This window comes from Hippopotamus amphibius, chromosome 1 (assembly GCF_030028045.1).
Source record: "Hippopotamus amphibius kiboko isolate mHipAmp2 chromosome 1, mHipAmp2.hap2, whole genome shotgun sequence".
Classification (NCBI taxonomy): Eukaryota; Metazoa; Chordata; class Mammalia; order Artiodactyla; family Hippopotamidae; genus Hippopotamus; species Hippopotamus amphibius.
The window spans coordinates 31,793,960-31,811,489 of NC_080186.1; the positions used below are offsets into that span (position 1 = coordinate 31,793,960).

General features: G+C 58.8%; 1 protein-coding gene and 1 pseudogene across 1 annotated transcript in view; both read right to left on the reverse strand.

The window, feature by feature from the left end:
• Positions 1 to 3,075: 3,075 nt before the first annotated feature.
• Positions 3,076 to 17,530, reverse strand: part of BMP8B (bone morphogenetic protein 8b) — a 29,600-nt gene continuing 15,145 nt past the window's right edge. Inside the window, exons 2-7 of the mRNA XM_057744717.1 lie at positions 16,033 to 16,222; positions 15,462 to 15,610; positions 8,748 to 8,942; positions 7,914 to 7,993; positions 7,241 to 7,351; positions 3,076 to 3,362 (exon numbers count right to left, since the gene is read on the reverse strand). Of these exons, the coding sequence (XP_057600700.1) occupies positions 3,213 to 3,362; positions 7,241 to 7,351; positions 7,914 to 7,993; positions 8,748 to 8,942; positions 15,462 to 15,610; positions 16,033 to 16,222 (875 nt within the window). The 3' untranslated portion in view covers positions 3,076 to 3,212. The remainder of the gene's footprint in view (positions 3,363 to 7,240; positions 7,352 to 7,913; positions 7,994 to 8,747; positions 8,943 to 15,461; positions 15,611 to 16,032; positions 16,223 to 17,530) is intronic.
• Positions 11,462 to 13,007, reverse strand: LOC130858368 (succinyl-CoA:3-ketoacid coenzyme A transferase 2, mitochondrial-like; annotated as a pseudogene).

Below are 17,530 nucleotides of genomic sequence, written 5' to 3' on the forward strand. Positions count from 1 at the left end.
GCTGTTTAAACTTGCCAAAAGGGCCACTGGGATCCCTGTGTCTCTGGGAACACAGAGCACAGTGTCACAGCTCTGGCCACTGCCGGCATAACCGGGCAGTTGCCCCAGGCCTTTAAAACAGGTGAGAACACACGTCCTGCCCTCAACGGGTTGCGGTGGGAAAAGCACAGCTCTGAAATAAAACACCACAGAATACGTTCTGGGAGAAGGAAAGGTTTAGTGGACAAGCATGGAAGGGGCTCAAAACTAGCAAATTCATTTGTACCAGTTGTTAAGCATTTATATGCCAGACATTGTCCTAAATGTTTGTGTCCATATATGATCTTTTTAATAGCTTGGAAGGAAAGAGCCAACATTCTGCTCTACAAAGGAAGAAGGACCAGGATTCAAATCCATTTGGCTCCAAAAATCTGTGCTCTTGCTGTGCTGCCACTTTTCCTGTTTCTTAGGGATTTTTCCAAAACATGTTACTACCCTACCTTAGTTTGAAGACAGTGAAGCTGACATTATGATAACTTGGTTTTGAGGCCGGGATTGCACTGCAGATACCAAAACTGTTGTGCATTTCTCCTTAGCCTTTTTCCCACGTGTCCTCCCTGCTTATCAACTGTCATTGATTTCTCATTGCTGTCAGTGGGTCTGAACTGACCACCCTTATTTATCCTTCTAGTCTGGCCAGGTAAACAAGCCAGGCCCTGAGTAAGAGTACTGCAGCTGCACTGCTTGGCTCAGCAAACATAACTCTTGGAATAAAATACATGGGCTTTGTGTCCATTCACAACTGTTGCACTGCTCAGGGCTTCTCCTGTTTGCTTTCATTTGGTAACTGGATGGCAAAAGTTGCTGGAAGTCTGATGGCCAGGTACACAAGCAATAACTTACTGTTTTTCAATTGTCCTGCATGAAAAAGGAGGATTGCAACTCCATTCCTGCTGTGCACAGCTTGATTGATAGGTGAGGTGTACTCCACATCTACCAACCTTTGGATAATATGACAGACATTCCTAGTGTACCCCTAACCAAGCCAATCATTGGCTGGGCCTAAAAATACCAAATTAAAAAATTAGTTGTCAATTCTTCCATTTTAATGGTAGTCATTGATAAGACTACCATTAAGACCACCATTTTCTTCAGTAATTTATAGATGGTGAGCTAACGTGTTTTGACTTTTCCACTTCTGCAATAAAAAAGAAAATTGAAATTCTGAAAATTATAAATAAAAATTTTCAAGCAAAAAAAAGTAGTTGTCAAAATAATTGGCTAATTTAAGACTTATAATTACCTAAGAGACAATCCTTGATATTGGGAAGAGAGAACTGTTAGATAAGTACTAGAATAACAAACAAGTTCCATGTTATGTGCCAGCTTTCATTCGTGATGGCCACCTGAGCTCCACGGTCAGGGTTACCAGGCTGCCTCTGGGCTCAGTGTGAGACAGGGTTGGCAGACACACATTCCCTGGCTGAAGGCCCTTTCCAGATCAAGAAGTCCATGCTTCATGTTACAGATGGGAAATGAGGCCCAGAGGAGGAAGCCACCAAGTCATGTCCCCTAACATGTAGGCCTGAGCTCAGATCACTGAACTGATGGGGAGCTCACCACTTTCCAGTCTCTTGTGTCCATGCGGAGGGTCTCTTCCCATACACTGGCTCCCAGAGTCCCTCCCGGGCCCAGGCGGAGGGGCTGCTGTCCCGCAGCAAGGCCCCAGCCTCCGCCTGCTGCCAGACGTGTGCTCCTGGAGCCCCTCCTCAGGGCGCAGAGGGAATTCCAGGGATGCACGTCCTGGGCTGTGCCTGTGGGTAGGGGCGGGCCCAGGATCTGCTTTTAATGACACAGTATTTCAGGGTTCAGGCAGCTGGACTCTGTCTGCTCCACCAGGTAAATTACAGGCTTACCAAGTCAGAAATCAAATAAACACTCCAACTGCCAGTGGCCGCTCCAAGGAGCACAGTGGTTTCCGGGAACCTCCCTACCCAGCTCAGCCAAATTGCCACCTGTCCCTCCCCTGGGACAGGGGCCTTTTCTTTGGCTCACAGGCTTCAAGAAACAGGCCGGGACTCCTGGGCACATGGGGTGACACAGACTTGGTTGACCAGCCTTTTTCTGACAACCTCTGGACACAGGCAGCTGCTGACAAGTCTTGCCCTCGCTCCACGCCTGACCACAGGCCGCCCGGTGTCCCAGAGCACTGAGTGCAGTGGATCGCTCCTTAGCAGGAGATGGCAGTTTTCATTTCACATGCCAAGTCCAATCTGTTGGTGGTGGCCACATGGAGTTCTGTGCTGGTCATTTTGAATTTCTTTGAAAGAAAATATTATCAAGGTTGATTACTGATGACTGTTGTGCAGAAGGTTAAGGGAAACTATGTCACCCATGCTGGGCATTGTCATCCTGGGCAACCTGATGTATCCACCATACTTGGCTCAGCAAAAAGATAACTTTTCCACAGAGCTGAACTACTGATGGGTTCAACTTGGTGGCAGACAGATGGGGTCAGTAAAGCCCCCAAGATTTTTTGTTTCCCCAAAGTGTCCATGTACTGTACACCTTCCCCAGACAGCTGTGGCAGGTCAAGGGAGGAAGACAGGAAATATAAATGCCATAGGCCTTTGGCCCTAAATCATGCTGTTCATTTAGCTCTTTCTGGAGGTGACCCACATGCCTCCCTGTGGCCAGCAGTTTCAGATCCACCAATATAGCACACCAAGGGCAACTCTGCACTCTAACAGAAGTGCCCAGAAATGCCCAGTTTTCCAGGGCAGGCAACTGGAGAGGGACCAGGACCTGTCTACACATCCCCAAACCCTGTCACGGGCAGTGAAGGGCCTGGGATGGCCATCCTGGGCTCCAGGTGCCTCTGAGTTCATCCCACATCCTTCCACACCTGGGCCAGCAATGGGCAAGGGCAGGTGCTCAGACGGGACGCTGCGCCAACCCCAAAGACGGTGAGCACGCACCTCTGGGGAGGGGTCTGCGGTAGAACCCTGCTTGAAGACAGACCACCAGCCCAGAGTTCCACCACCACCTCAGGCTCGGGAGGGTGCAGAGGGTTCTGGAAAGGACCAGCTCCTGGCAGGAGGTGGGCAGGGCAGGGGGGCCCTCGCTGCCGCCCCGCCTGAGCTGCGACGGCCTCCGGGCTAACCCCACCGCACCCCACCCCGCGCAGGGCTGACCTGAGCCGGCGGGGGCGGCGCGGCCGGCGGGGCGGGGCCTCAGTGGCAGCCGCAGGCCCGGACCACCATGTTGCGGTGCTTGCGCAGGATGACGTTGTTGCTGCTGTCGTAGTAGAGCACGGAGGTGGCGCTCAGCTTGGTGGGCGCGCAGCACGCCTTGGGGACGGCGTCCGGCTTCATCAGGTGCGCCTGGTGGGGAGGGGGCGGCGGGCGGAGGCGTGAGAACCGCGGGCGCCTGCCGGGACCCCCGTCGCCGCCGCCCGGGCTCCGTCTCCCCCCGCAGCCGGGCAGGCGCTGGCGCGGGCGCTGCCCCGGCCCCGCCCCCCTTCCCCGGCCCGGGCGCCCGCCGGCTCCGGCCACGGCCCCGCCCTCCGAGGGGACGCGCCCGGCCCCGGGGGTCCCGGCGCGTGCGCCCGCCCCTGCGTGCGCTCCCGCAGCCCCGCGCCCGGGGCCCCGCGGCTCCTCGCTCGTCCCTGCGCTGCGGCGACGCCCCCGATCGCGCCGCGTCCCGGGCGCTGCTTCCCGTCCGTCCGCCCCTCCGGACTGAGAGCCGGCGAGGGTCCCCGGGACACCTGGCAACGCCCAGCCTTCCAGGCTCACCCCTGGGGGCAACGACACTGTTGTTTCTCAGAGCACCTCCACGCCTCGGAACAACTTCTAGGCAGGGACTGTTCTGGGCGGATGACCACCGAGGGCACAGGGGCCGCGGCACCTGCCCAGTCGCACGGCTGACCCGGCGGGGACCCTGCTGCCCTGCTCCAAACAGCGCTACCCCCAAAACACCCCGCCTGAGTGAGCTGGTGCAGCCTCTGCAAAAATATTTATCCGCGGACTCGGCAGGATGTGCTGCCGTCCATACTGGACTCCTCATTGGGGCCCCACACGGCGGCCCTGCGAGGCAGCCCCCCAGCCTGTCAGGGGCCGGAGGGAAAAAGGCACCTGCTTCTACCCCTGGGGACCTGCCAGCCTTCACTGAGGCCGCTGAGCAGGACGTGGATGGAGCTGTCTGTTGGGGGGCCCTGTCTGGCAGCCTGGCCCCTGGTCCCCAGCGCCCAGCCTAGTCCCGGGAGGCCCAGCTCTGAGCCAGCCTGCTGCCAGGACCGGCAGCTGGGCACGGGGCTGACTTGGGGCCCAGAGGCTCTCTGAGGCCCCCGGGGGAAGGCGAGGCCTCTGTGGGGGATGTCCAGCCAGATTGGGCTGTAGGGGCGCTGCTCCCCAACTTCCCAGCCTCCACATGGGGAGGCTGGGCTTGGCTTTCATAGGCCCACGGGAAAGGAACCAGGCAGCACTGCCCATCTGCGCCGGCTGTGGGGCTCTAAGTGGCTAGAAACCCGGGAGGGCCTTTCCTGGGTCGGGACCCTGGAGAGAGGAGTTGGCACCACCGGGGCGCAACCATTCTAGACCCGTCCACCCTAGATCAGAGCTTCACCAGGTGAGTGACAAAGAGAGGATGGCCTTTTGTTCCATCTGCACCAAACAGATTGATCTGGAGTCTGATGTGCCATTCCATTCAGTGCGCTTTTAAGCCACAGGCGAGACCACAGCAGAGGTTCTGTTACTTATTGACTGTGCATCCTTGGGGAAAAATCATGCCTCTGTGGGCCTGAGTTTTCTCCTCTGCCAAATGGGTATAATGGTAGTTTTCTCACTTCCAATACACATGTATCTCAGACACATGCCTTGTGCCAACCCTGTTCAGGTGGAGCACATAGAAATGTCCCAGACATGGTCCCTGCTCTCATCCTCAGTGGGGAGGGGGTCGGGGAGGGGAGGGGAAACAGGGGGGACATTCCAGTGGAGGAGCAGGACCCACAAGAGCAGTACCATGATCACAGCAGCCCTCCGAGCTCTGGGAGCATGAGCGCTGGAGACCGACCCTGGCTGGGAAGGACCCAGAGGCGAGGCTGCAGGGCAAGCAGGAGCTGGCCTGGCCCGGGGTGGACAAGGAGGCCCAGGGAAAAGGCAGGGAGGTGAGGGCACTGGGACGTGGGCTGCGGGGATGTCAGGGAGGTGGGCATGGTGGCCAGGGAGGGGCCCTGCGTCGCAGGCCAAGGGCTCAGACTTCCTCCCAGGGATAAGGGATGTGATGAGGAGCTTCTTGGCCATGAACTAGGTGGTCAGATTTGTGCTTTAGTGCCGCTCCCTGGCTGCTGCATGGGGAACACAGGGGGTGAGCCTGGAGGGAGCTGCTTCCTCCTCTGGAGCCCCCGGACACTCCAACCCCCATCCGCCCCCTCCCCTCCCAACGAGGCTCCTCATCCTGCCCGGGGCTCTCCACGGAGGAGCCCGGTCCTCGTCCACCTCCTGACTCCACAGTCTCCCCAGAGAATCTCACCTGCTCTCAGGACTCAGAGACCACGTGTGACGACGTCTCTCAAATTCAGAGACTCCAGACTTACATCCATCACCCTCCCCACTTCCCACGTGGGGTCTAGCAGGGCCTCACACGAGTGGGGGCCAAAGCAGAACCACTGATTTCCTCCAATCCCTCCTCCAATCCAGCGCCATCACTGGGCCCCCCACCCCGCCTCGTCCTAAGGAGCTGGCCCTCACCTGGAGGCCCTGGGCTCCTCCCCTCCTGCCTCTACTGTCCACGCTGCCTGGCCCACTTCTCACCCCACCGGCCACCTGGTCCTCCTGTAGGGACCACAGCAGTTCCTCATTCCTCCCTGTCTCCTCCACACTCCACCCTCCCTCCTACAGTCCATCCTCCCACAGCCGCCAGAGATACTTTCAGAGAGTAAGTTAGATCAGGTACTGCTTCTCTGAAACCCTGCACCAGCTTCTCAGTTTACCTGGGATTAAATCCATCACCTGCCACCTTTGAAGAGACCCCCAGGCCCTGTGTGAGAGGCCCTGCCCACCCTCAGCCTCGCCTCCCTCCATCCCCTTCCCCTCCACGCCAGCCTCCCTGTGGACCCTGAGCCCACCCAGCTCGCCCCAGGCTTCCCCTCCTCACGGGACCCATTGTCTTGGTTGTTCCTTTCTCGTGTTCACTGACCGTCTCCCCAGAGGGCAGCCACTGCCTTCATGACACCCAGCACAGAGCAAGCACTCCCTCCTGTTGACTGACAGCCCCAGGAGCTGAGGGGTGAGGCTCTGCAGAGCCAGGGGACCAGCCCTGGGAGGGGCAGTGCCGTCATCGCCCTGTGCCCCCGTCACAGGGGCTGAGAGAAGCCCACACGTGGCTCATCACCCTGAGCTTCTCCAAGGAAGGCGGCTCCCGGGGGTCCAGCAAGCCCATGTGACCACTGGGGAAGGAGGCATTTCCCTGGGCTGCAAGCTGCGTTCTTAACTCGTTTACTCTCCCGCTGGGGCATCACCTTGAGCAACCTCTAACTATAGTGTCCAGGGCAACATTCCAGAAAGATGCCTCAGCGCAAGAAACCACTGAAAACACTTAGCAATAAGCAGCAGCAACAATGGTTCTGTTAGAAACTTTTTCAGCACTTAAAGTTACCCCAGACGCCGGGGCGTCCCAAGCCATGAGATCTGTAGAAACACACAGAGCCGAGAGGGACCCAGGAGAAAGAGCCAACGGGAGAGGAACGGGAGGGGAAGGCAAAGGCGGAAGGGCACGGGCACCCGGCGACTCCCGCGCAAGGAGGGGGCAGACCCCACACGTGGGTCACCCACCCCCACCCCGAGGGCATGTGTCACACAGGAGGCTGAAAGCACCAGTGAACACGTGCCTGTCTGTGTTCCGGGCGCACAGGTAGCCAAGTGGGATGCCCGCCTATCACGCACGTGCTGTGCGTCTGGCCACCAGCAGGACGTGAACGTCCCCCATGTGCGCGTATGAATGTGTGCACACGAGTCAGCGAGAGTCTGCTGCACGTGGGTTCAGGTGCCCGGGACGGGGGGTGGGGGGCAGTGTGTATAGAGCGGCCACGTGGGGGCCAGTTTCTGTATGGCTGTGGGGTTTCACTGCGCGTGCACGCAGGAAGGTGTCCGTGCAGAGAAAGCTCCCTGACACAGCAGGGCTGCCATCACCTCCTGGCTGCACATGCCCCTCTCCCCCGCACACCCCTCCCCCAGGCATCCGGGCAGGAGGACGCGGTACTGACCAGGGACTGCAGGATGGCGTGGTTGGTGGCGTTCATGCAGGAGTCCAGCGGGAAGGAGCACTCCCCGTCACAGTAATAGGCTGAGTAGCCTTGGGGGGCGATGACCCAGTCCTGGGGGTGGGTAATGAGAGAAGGTGAGTCCCATCCACGTGCCCCTCCCCAGCCCCTCGGTCCAGCACCTGTCACAGCACGACTCACGGCTGCCCCTCACCCTCCCACAGCCGCAGGGCCCCTCCACCCACCCTGGGGCCCCTCCCAGGGCAGTGTCCTCCAGAGGCCTGACATCCTCCCGAAGACCCTCAGCAGACAGGGCTGGGCACGAGCTCCGTCCTCTTCACGCACCACTGACACTCAGCTTCGTCCTCCCCAGGCCGCCCCCAGTCACAGCAAAGGCCAGAGGCACCGCCCACCCTGGCCTCCGCTTTCCTGCTGCAGCTCTGACATTTTATGGCTGAGATTCACTCATTCAGTCTTCAGTTTCATGGTTTTTACCCAAAAGCACTTTTCACTTCAAAAAGCAACACATTCTCCCTTTAGAGAACTTGGAAAATGCAGAGGAAAATAAAACATAAGAACATCAAAGTCCCCCATGATTCTACCTCCTCTTGGACATACACTTGCCATCTTCAAGGTGGAGGTTGTCATTTAGGAAAGAAGGAAAGTCAGGAATTACCAGCCAGCCCAGGTCCTGGAAGCTGACATAGAGCTCGTGCCGACGGCACACCTGCCGGCCGTGGGAGCCATGGACGTCGTCTGCAGGGGACAGAAGGGGCAAGGTCTTTGCTGGGGTTCCTGCTCTGTGCAGCTACCACGGGGGGCTCCCAGGGCAGGGGACACCCTGATGGGCACATCTGTTGAATTCATGAGTGATGGGAAACTAACGCATTCATTCTCCTGAAGCCCATCCCTGCAGCTCTGCTGGGGCCGTGACCCGGCTCAGGAACCTTCAGTGGCTGCAGACGGCTCCCCACGGTCGCAGTCACCACACGCCCAGCCCAGCCTCCCCTGACCTTCAGCCTGTGGGCTCCCCGTGGTTCAATAAACAGCCCGGGACCCTCAGCTGGCCCCTCCTCCTTTCCCCCAGAGACACCCGACCTCATCCACCTCTCCAGCCACGCCCACTCCACAGGACAAGTGGCTCCCACTGAGGCCAAGCAAAGGCCAGCTCCCCATGAAGGAAAGGAGGGCACCAGGGGGCCCGGATCCCGAAGGGTCTCAGCCTGGTGGGGTGACCTTTGCACAGACCCCTGCAGGGCACCCGGGGCAGCACCGAGGGCCACCAGGAGACCCGGGCGGGGCCTGGTGAGCCAGGGAGGGCAGAGAAGGGACTCTGGGGCGGCAGGGGCAGCGAGGGCAGATGCTCAGAGCCCTGGAGACAGTGCCGTGGCCGGTCCCCAGGGTGTAGGGGCAAACGGGGTCCGGAAAGGTGGCTGGGGGGTGACCTTTGGCCTGACCCCACTGAGGCCAGGAGGGTTCTGTGCCCCCCGCCTGGGGTCCCCGACCTCACCGAAGATCCCCGGCAGCTTGTTCGGGGGCGGCAGCTCGTGGGTTCTTTTCGGCGGCCTTCTCTTCAGGGGCCTCACCGCCCGAGGGGCTCGGATGGGGCCGGGGCGCGCCCTGAAAAAGGTGACCACGAAAGGCTGTCTGGAGTGTGGCGCCTGTCGCCCCAGCAGACCGGCCAGGCCAGGATCAACGCTGCGCCCTGAGACGGAGAGAGCAGAGAGGGCGGCCACTTGAGGGCGAGGCCCTGCACGGGGACACAGCAGGGACCTGTCTGGGGGCGGGCCGGGAGCACAGAGGCTGAGGCCTCGGGGGACCCACGGGGCCTCGGTTTCCTCCTCTGAAGACCTGAGTCCCAAGTCCAGCCCAGCCCCCGGCGAGCAGGTCTGCAGGAGGTGGGGAGGGGCTCGCCAGCACAGGGTCAGGATTACTGATGGTCGAGGGCACTGCCAGCTGGGACAGCGCTTCACGGCTCTCAGTCAGGTCACGTGACGATCTCAGCTGGTCTTCACGGGGACACTGGGACCCATCATTTCACTGAGAAACATCAGAGCCCCTCAGTGACGGCCCAGAGTCCCACTGTTGGGGACTCTCAGAACCAGGGTTCCCACCTCCGTCTCGGGGCTCGGAGGCCCGAGTTCTACCTTCCTCCCCATGCTTTCTGGGGATCAGTGTAGGATTTATGACACCCGGCTGGTGGGAGCAGCTGCCAGGACGGTCTTGCTCTGCTGAGCACCGCCCAAGAGCAGGCCACTCACCATCTCCTGATGCCCCCAAAGGAGACCCTAGGCTCAGCAGGCGGAGACATTTACCCCAATCCCAGAGCCAGGTTCAAACACGTGCATCTAATTCCAAAGACCAAGTTCTTATCCATTCTTATCGATTTAAGTCCTTAACCACTGGGTTTGTGGTTTAAAAAGGAAGAAAGAGAGAAAAGGCTGTGGGCAGAGACATGATTGGGGCCTCGGCCTGGGAGTAGTGACGCTTGTAACAGTGGGATTTTCCCCACAGCCGCTGAAAGCCTGAGGATGCAGGAAAAACACACTGATTATCCCTGGAAAAGTCAACTCTGTACCATCTTCCTGTACCTCTTTGTATTTCCAATGACCTCTTGTTTTTAACTGTCAAAGTGATATAACAACAACTGTAAAGAAACTTAGAAAAAATATCACCCATTAAACCCTTCCCCCACAACATGTCATTTTTGTTTTTCGGGGGTATTTTCATATGTTAATTTAAATTGTGAGCATAACAAATAAGTCGGTATTTTTTCCCAATTTTTCCACATAAACATTTTCTTGGTTAACATTTCAAATGTATAAAATGCCTTTGAGAAGACACATCTTAATATTTAGGTATCAGTTCATCTTTAGACATTTAGCTTATTTCCTGGCTGTCATCATAAAGATGAGAATGTGACAGAACCTCATCACTTCCCTGCCCTGTGGAATTTTCTCGGAATAAACAACAGGCACAGGACCACAAGTTAAGTTTCCTAAAACACAGGGTGGAGCATCCCCTTCCATGCACATTTCACCACAATGTCGCAACCCTGGTGCACAGGCATGTACACACACACACATATATGTATGTATACACACACGTGTATGCACTGATACAGCAGATGTGCATATGTGCACATACTAAACATCTGTGTGCCACTATCGGGTCTCATGATCCCCCACTGCACACCTCAGGTCAAGGACATCACCTGCCCCATGCACGGCCCCGCTCAAAGGTCAGCCCTTACACAGCTTTGCTTTAGCCCAGAGTCCACTAAACAACTAATGGACTGGAGACTAACCTTGGACCTATGACATCATCTGCCACAAACATGCACTGGGCCCATCGAGGTGCCACTCAGGGATGACGCTGCTGAGACAGGAGCTGACGCGGAAGGGGCCCGGGGAGAAGCCGTGCGGGGAGTGTAGGTCATGGCAAGTCAGGGTCATGAGAAAGGGCAGGCCTGTGAGGATGTGGAGCCAGAGATGTACAGCAGCCCCGCCGCACAGGGAAAGGCCCTCGAGGGCACCAGGAGGAGGCCAGGGAGTGACAGGGGCAGGCGGGCGGCTGTCGTCCACACAGCACTGCAGTGGAGCTCCACACCGGGCAGACATGTGGGGCGGCCTTGGCCCAGCAACCTCCAGGCCTGTGTGTGCTGCCACCCTGTCCTGTGAGTCCCTGGAGAGCCCTGTCCTCCAAGGGGCCAGGGAGACCTTCGGTGCTCCCGAGGCTGTGTTCACTGTAGGCTTTTCTTTGTGCAACTATCTGGTCAAAGATTGTATTGGGGTTTCCTGGGCGCAGAGAGATTGGGTCTCAGGGCAGGCCCGGGGCGTCCAGGTGGCGGCCCCCAGGCTGCCTGGCTCTGGAAGGACCCTTTCCAGAAAGCAGAGGCAGGAACTTCAGGAGCCTCTGGGGCCCAGGGTCCCTGCCTCTAGACCTGACGTGTGAGGGTGCTGGCAGGCACGCTGCCCCCTTTGCAGGTGACGTGGGATGTGTGGCCACACTTCAAGATGGGGGCCACACTGTGCCTCCCCACCCCTGCAGGCCTGGATGAAGATGCTGCCCCTCTGGGCCAGGAAGCTCCCCAACACCTCCAGCCTCCGCCCATTATTGCGTCTGCCCCATCAGGGCCCAAATGTGATCATGGCTTCCTCGGGATGCAATCGTGGAAGGTTAAAGGAAGAAACACATGCTCTGGGACCAAGGTTCACTCTGTGGCTAGGTTTCCACCTGCTGCATGGGCCTGAGATTCGGGGAGACGACAAAAGCACACCCCGTGCTCTTTACGATGTCCTCCACTGTCAGGCCATCCCAGAGCTCGATTAGGGTCAGTCCTGTCTTCTTGTGCACATCAAACACGGCCTTCTCGGTGATGATTTGGTCCACACACTGCTTCCCAGTCAGCGGCATGGTGCATTTCTCCAGGATTTTGGGCTCGTTGGCCTTGGTGCGGTGCTCCATGGTGACCACCACGCTGGTCTTGGTACTGGACACCAGGTCCATCGCACCCCCCATTCCTTTCACCTTCTTGCCAGGTATCATCCAGTTAGCCAGGTCACCGTATTTGGAAACCTGCATGGCTCCCAGCAAGGTTAGCTCGATGTGTCCCCCTCGAATCATGGCAAATGATTCGTCGCTGGAGAAAAAACGGCCCCCAGGAAGAAGGGTGACTGCTTGCTTGCCTGCATTGATGAGATCTGCATCCACCTGCTCTTTTAATGGAAACGGACCCAAGCCCAAGATTCCATTTTCACTGTGAAGATGAACGGTTATATTGGGGCTGATGTAGTTGGGGGCCAGAAGAGGGATGCCTATGCTGAAATTGGCATACATGTCAGTCCTCAAATTCAAGAGCTGCCCGCTTGATGATCCGTGTCCTTATACTATCTGCAGACTTGCATATTTCATCATCCTTTCCGGAGCGTTAAACGCTCAATTCTTTTCTCGTAGTTTTTCCCCTGTAGAACACGATCCACATAAATGTTAGGAACATGGATGTCCTCTGGGACAAACGACCCCACGTCCACAATTTCTTCCACCTCCACCACTGAGATTCTCGCAGCTTTGCACATGGGCACGTTGAAGTTCCTGGCGCTGGCCCCAAAGATGACATTTCTGCCCGGTCGGCCTTCCACCCTTTCACCAAAGCAAAATCGGCGGTGATGGCGTGCTCCAGAAGGTAGCGCTGTCCGTGGAACTCCCTCACCTCCCTGGGTTGACTCAGGATGGCGATGTGGCCGTCGGGTAAGTACCTGATGGGTGCGCCTCCCTCCTGGACCAGGGTCCCGTGGGCCGTGGGGGTGTGGAAGGCGGGCATGCCGGCGCCCCCCGCGCGGATGCGCTCGGCCAGGGTGCCCTGGGGCGTGATCTCCAGCTCCAGCTCGCCTGCCAGGTACTGGTGCTCGCAGAGCGAGGTCTCCCCCAACTACGAGCAGACGATGCGGGTGATCTGCTTGGTCCCCAGTAAAAGGCCGAGCCCGAAGTTCTCCACCCCCGCGTTGCTGCTGACCACGGTCAAGTCCTTCACGCGGGTCTTGAGCCGCCCCCCATCAGGTTCTCCGGGATCCCGCAGAGTCCGAAGCCCCGACCATGATCCCCGCGCCGTCCAGGACGTCCCTCACGGCCTCCACGGCGTCCGCGTAGAACCTGGCGCGCGCGCGGGCGCTGATGGCGAAGCCGCACACACCGCCTGTCGCCAGCGCGGGCCGCGAGCGGCCGGCAGGGACCCGGCGCTCGCCGACGCCAGGGGCCGCAGGGCCGCCATCGTCCGCGGAGCTCCGGTTCGGGCTCCGGCTCCGGCGGGGACAGGCGGCGGCCGGCCGCGCCCCGCCCGCCCGTCACAGAGCAGGGGGCGCCCGGCGGTGTCGCGCCCGCCCGGCTGGTTCCCCGCCGCCCCCTCCGTCTCCGCGCTCCGAGGGCCCGAGGCGCCGAGCTTCGTGGGCCGCGAAGGCGGGAGGCGGGACCGGCCTGGACCGTCTGGCCGAAGGGAGGGACCCGGGGCCTGGCGCACGGAGGCCCCGAGGCGACGTCCCTCCAGGGACGCCTGGGCGCCGTCTCCTTCCCCCTCCATCGTCACCCTTCCTCCCAGGCGCGCTCCTCCGGCCCCCGCCACCCCACCCCCACCCCGCGAATCCACCTCCGTGTCAGCGGTTCCCACACCTGTGTCCCCAGCACTCACTGTCCGGAACGACATTTCCATGGATGTCAACCAGGGCCTCAACCGCATCCCTGCCCAAGGAGCTCTCTTGACCTCCTCCCTGACACCTGCTCCTCCTCTATTTTTCCCCAACCCGGGCGAAACCAAAGCAAAGTGAAGCCAAAGCTCTTCAGGAGACCCCGGCTCCACCCCATCCCCCGTGGTTCCTCCACGCACCCCCTGCCAGGTCGGCGGCTGGACGCCCCCGCCCCTCAGCACCCACCTCGACCCCGTGAGGCTCCTGGGGCCGCTCTGACGTCACTCTCGTCCCCCACAGTCTACTCTCGCCACCGAAGTCAGGGGGTCTTTATTTTGTGCATAAAATAAACTTCTTATTTTACAATACTTGGGATTTATAGAAAATATGCTAAGATAGTACAGAGAGTTCTCATATACCCAGACCCAGTTTCCCCTGGAAGTGTTAACATTTAAATGACTTTGGTACATTTGTCACAACTAATGAGCCAATATTGGTATCTTACTGTTTACTAAACACCAGGAGGTATTAGGCTTTCATTAGTTTCCTCCAGTGTCTTTTTTCCAGGATCCCACCCAGGGTCCCACATGGCATTTAGTCATCACAGCTCCTTAGGCACCTCTGGGCTGTTACAATTTCTCAGACTTCCCTTTTCATGTTTGTTTGTTTTTTGTTTTAATTAATTAATTTATTTATTGACTGCATTGGGTCTTCATTGCTGCACACAGGCTTTTCTCTAGTTGCAGTGAGCAGGGGCTACTCTTCCATGCGGTGCATGGGCTTCTCATTGCGGTGGCTTCTCTTGTTGTGGAGCACAGGCTCTAGGCACGCAGGCTTCAGTAATTGTGGCACACGGGCTCAATAGTTGTGGCTCACGGGCGTAGTTGCTCCGCGGCATATGAGATTGTTCCAACCAGGGCTCAAACCCGTGTCCCCTGCATTGGCAGGTGCATTCTTAAGCACTGCGCCACCAGGAAAGTCCCTTCCCTTGTTTCTTGATGACCTTGACAGTTTTGAGAAGTACTTGTCAGGTATTCTGTAGAATGTCCTTCAGTTTTGGGGTGTCTGATGTTTTTTTCATGGTGAGGCTGGGGTTCTGGGTTTGGGGATGAAGACCGTGGAGGTGAAGTGCTATTCCCATCCCGTCAGATCAAGGGCGTCTGGGAGCTACACGACGTGTTCATGGGAGCCCGAGCGTCTGCCTGAGGGGCTGCAGCTCATGTTCCCCTTGCAAAGTTACTGCCTCAGCCCTGTGCATGCTTTAGGAAGAAAGCCACTAAGCGCAGTCCACTCTGAAGGAGGGGGGGAGATGCTACACGCCCTTGAGGGGGAGTGTCTCAGAGGGTCAGACCCTGCCATCCTCCACTGCCATTAAATAAAATAACATTTATTTCATATTTTGCCCTCTTCTCTCAACCTCCTCTCCTCACGATCGCGCCCTGGGCCCCTGTGCTCCAGCCATGGCGGCCCCTTGCTGTACCTTAGACACACCAACCCTGGGCCCACCTTCGGCCTTTCTACCCTCATTGCCGGGGATAAAGGAGGCTCTCCCCCAAACACCTGCTGAATGCGTGAAGGCGCAAATCCTCATTCTACAGATGAGGAAACCGAGGCTTGGAGAGGTTAGTAACCTGCCAAGGGCCCCGAGCTGGAAGGCTGCAGAGCCGGGACTCACACCAGGCCTCTGCCTCTGCCTCAGAGCCTGAGGGTGTGAGCGCTTCCCCTTGCCCTGCCCAGCCCGGAAACTCCTGGCGTAGAAGGAGGCTCCCTGGAGCAGAAAGAATCTCCCGTTTCTTGGGGAGGGAAAACATAGACTCACTCTTAGCAACTCAAGTGTTGGTCCTGCAGAAGGAGAAGGGGGACCCTCGGCTGGGAGGGGGCCTCGGGCTGTCCTGCACTGTGAGACCTCACCCTCTACCCACGGAGCCCCGGCGGCTGAGAAAGGCCAGGCCTCCAGGGCCAAACGAGGGGCTCGAGCTGCGTCTGGCACCGGCAGCGTCCTCAGAGGAGCCCCCGGGGGAAGGGGCACTGCTGGCCCGTCTCACCATCATCTGTTTCCACAGAGAGGCGGAGTCCCAGGTCCTTGCTACGGCTCAAGAGCCAGCGATCACTGGCTGCTGTCACGTCCAACACCAGCCAGCCCTCGTCCCCAGACCGGAGCGTCTGAAGATCCAAAAAGAACAAGTCAGACTCCCTGTGGACACGAAAGAACAATTAACCGAGGCCGGCACCGCTGCCTTTGTGCTTCCAGTGCCCACCTGGGGGCCCATCAGAGGGGCATCGACCCTGCCTGCCTCTGGCCTGGGTTCCTTTTCTCACTGCTTCTCCCGTACAAAGGTGTTACTGTGTCCGTGTACAGATGGGGAAACTGAGGCTCAGGGGCTTAGTGACCTGTCCATGGTCCCATAGCCAGGACAGCAGGGTGGGGACATGAAGCCGGGACTGATGCTGGGCCTCTCCCCACAGTGACATGAGGCCTCGGGCCAGGCATCTTTCTTCTCCAAGGGTGGGCTGCCCAGGAAGCTCCCCTTCCATCCTCTGGGAAACGTCCTCCCCCAGGGCTGAGCCAGACACTCCGACAGAGAACTGAGCAGGCGGCAGGGTGAGGGCAGGCACCTGTTGGACTGCTCTGGGACCACCTGGAACATGCTGATGTGAAGGGTCTGGTTGAGTGGGTGGGTGCTGGGCAGCTTGTAAATCCGGAACTCCGCGGCCGTGACGGCCTCCCCCGCCGGGATCTGGGTCAGGTCAAAGCGGAACTCCTTCCAGTGGGGCTCCTGGTGGCCCAGGGCGCGGTCGCGCTCCACTGCAAGACAAAGCGGGACTGGCGGTCACGTGTGGTTCCGGCTCGGGCTCCGGGGTGGGCAGGGCCGGGTGGGAGCCGGGGGCCTGGGCAGTCTGGGTGGGACCCGCTCCCTCCTCGAGAACGGGCTTGTCCCAGCTCTGCCTCCTGGGTGCCGAGAGGGCTCTGAGACCCATGTCGGGAGACACCTGGCACGGTGCCCAGCACACGGCAGTGCCACACAGCAGCGTCCATGTCTGGTTTCTGAGCCCCAAACCCCGTCTGCCCCGCTCAGCCCCCTGCTGGCTCTGGGATGGGGCAGAGGGATATCACTCCCAATGCAGAAAAGGGCCACGGTGGGACATAGCTGAGTGCACTTGAGCAGGACAGGGGCTCCCAGAGTCAGCCGGTGTGTGGATGGCAGGTGAGGGGAGAGTGGGCTTGTAGCTGACTTTGGAGCTGGGCCTTGAGGGGTGAGAGTGGATTTGCCACGATGTCGAGGGAGAAGGACAGCACAGAGGCAGGGACCAGCCTGAGCAAAGGCCCAGAGCCAAGGAACGTCAGCACCAGCAGGGAAAACAACAGCCATAACACCCAGCAAAGGGCAAAAGGATGGCAGGACCCTTTTTGGAACAAGGGGAGGCAGGAAGAGGAGCTGGCGGGAGACTTGGAAAGGACCAGGAAGAGACGAGGTAGGATGAGAGCTCCTGGAGATGCTGGGTCAAGTGTTGGGGAAGTTGGAGGGTATGATCTGAGCAGGCTTCCTGGAGGAGGTGACACCTGACCTGGCCTTGAAGGATGGGACGGAGTCTTGGCAGGTGGATAAGGTGGGGAGGGGGCGCGTTCTAGGCAGAGGGGACCTCTATGCACAGGTGTGGGGTGCTGGGGCCACCCCACCATCCAGCGATGTGGGGCTTGGGGCATAAGTCTGGCTGTGGCCTGACTGCGGAGAGCTGGAATTCTGGCCTCGGAACGTGGGCTGTGCTCTGACCAGTGTGTGTAGGGGGGGTGGGGGGGGTGGCCCAGCTCAGGGTTTTGGGCAGCAGGGGAGTGTGGTTTGGGGGTAGAGTGGAAGCTATGTGTGGAGGAGAGGGTAAAGCCCAGGCTGGAGGGGACCCGAGGTGGGCCGGTGGCAGGGCTGCTCTAACAGTCTGGGCAAGAGCAGAATAAACCCATTTCCCCAGCTGCCCGGAAATGCCCAGGACAGTATATTTAGGGTGTCTCACTTTAGCCTCCTGTCACTTTCAAACACTAAAAATCTGTGTTTCCGCAAAGCAGGGGCGGGAGCCACCCAAAGCCATCCCCCAAAACCAACACTGAGATTTTAATTAC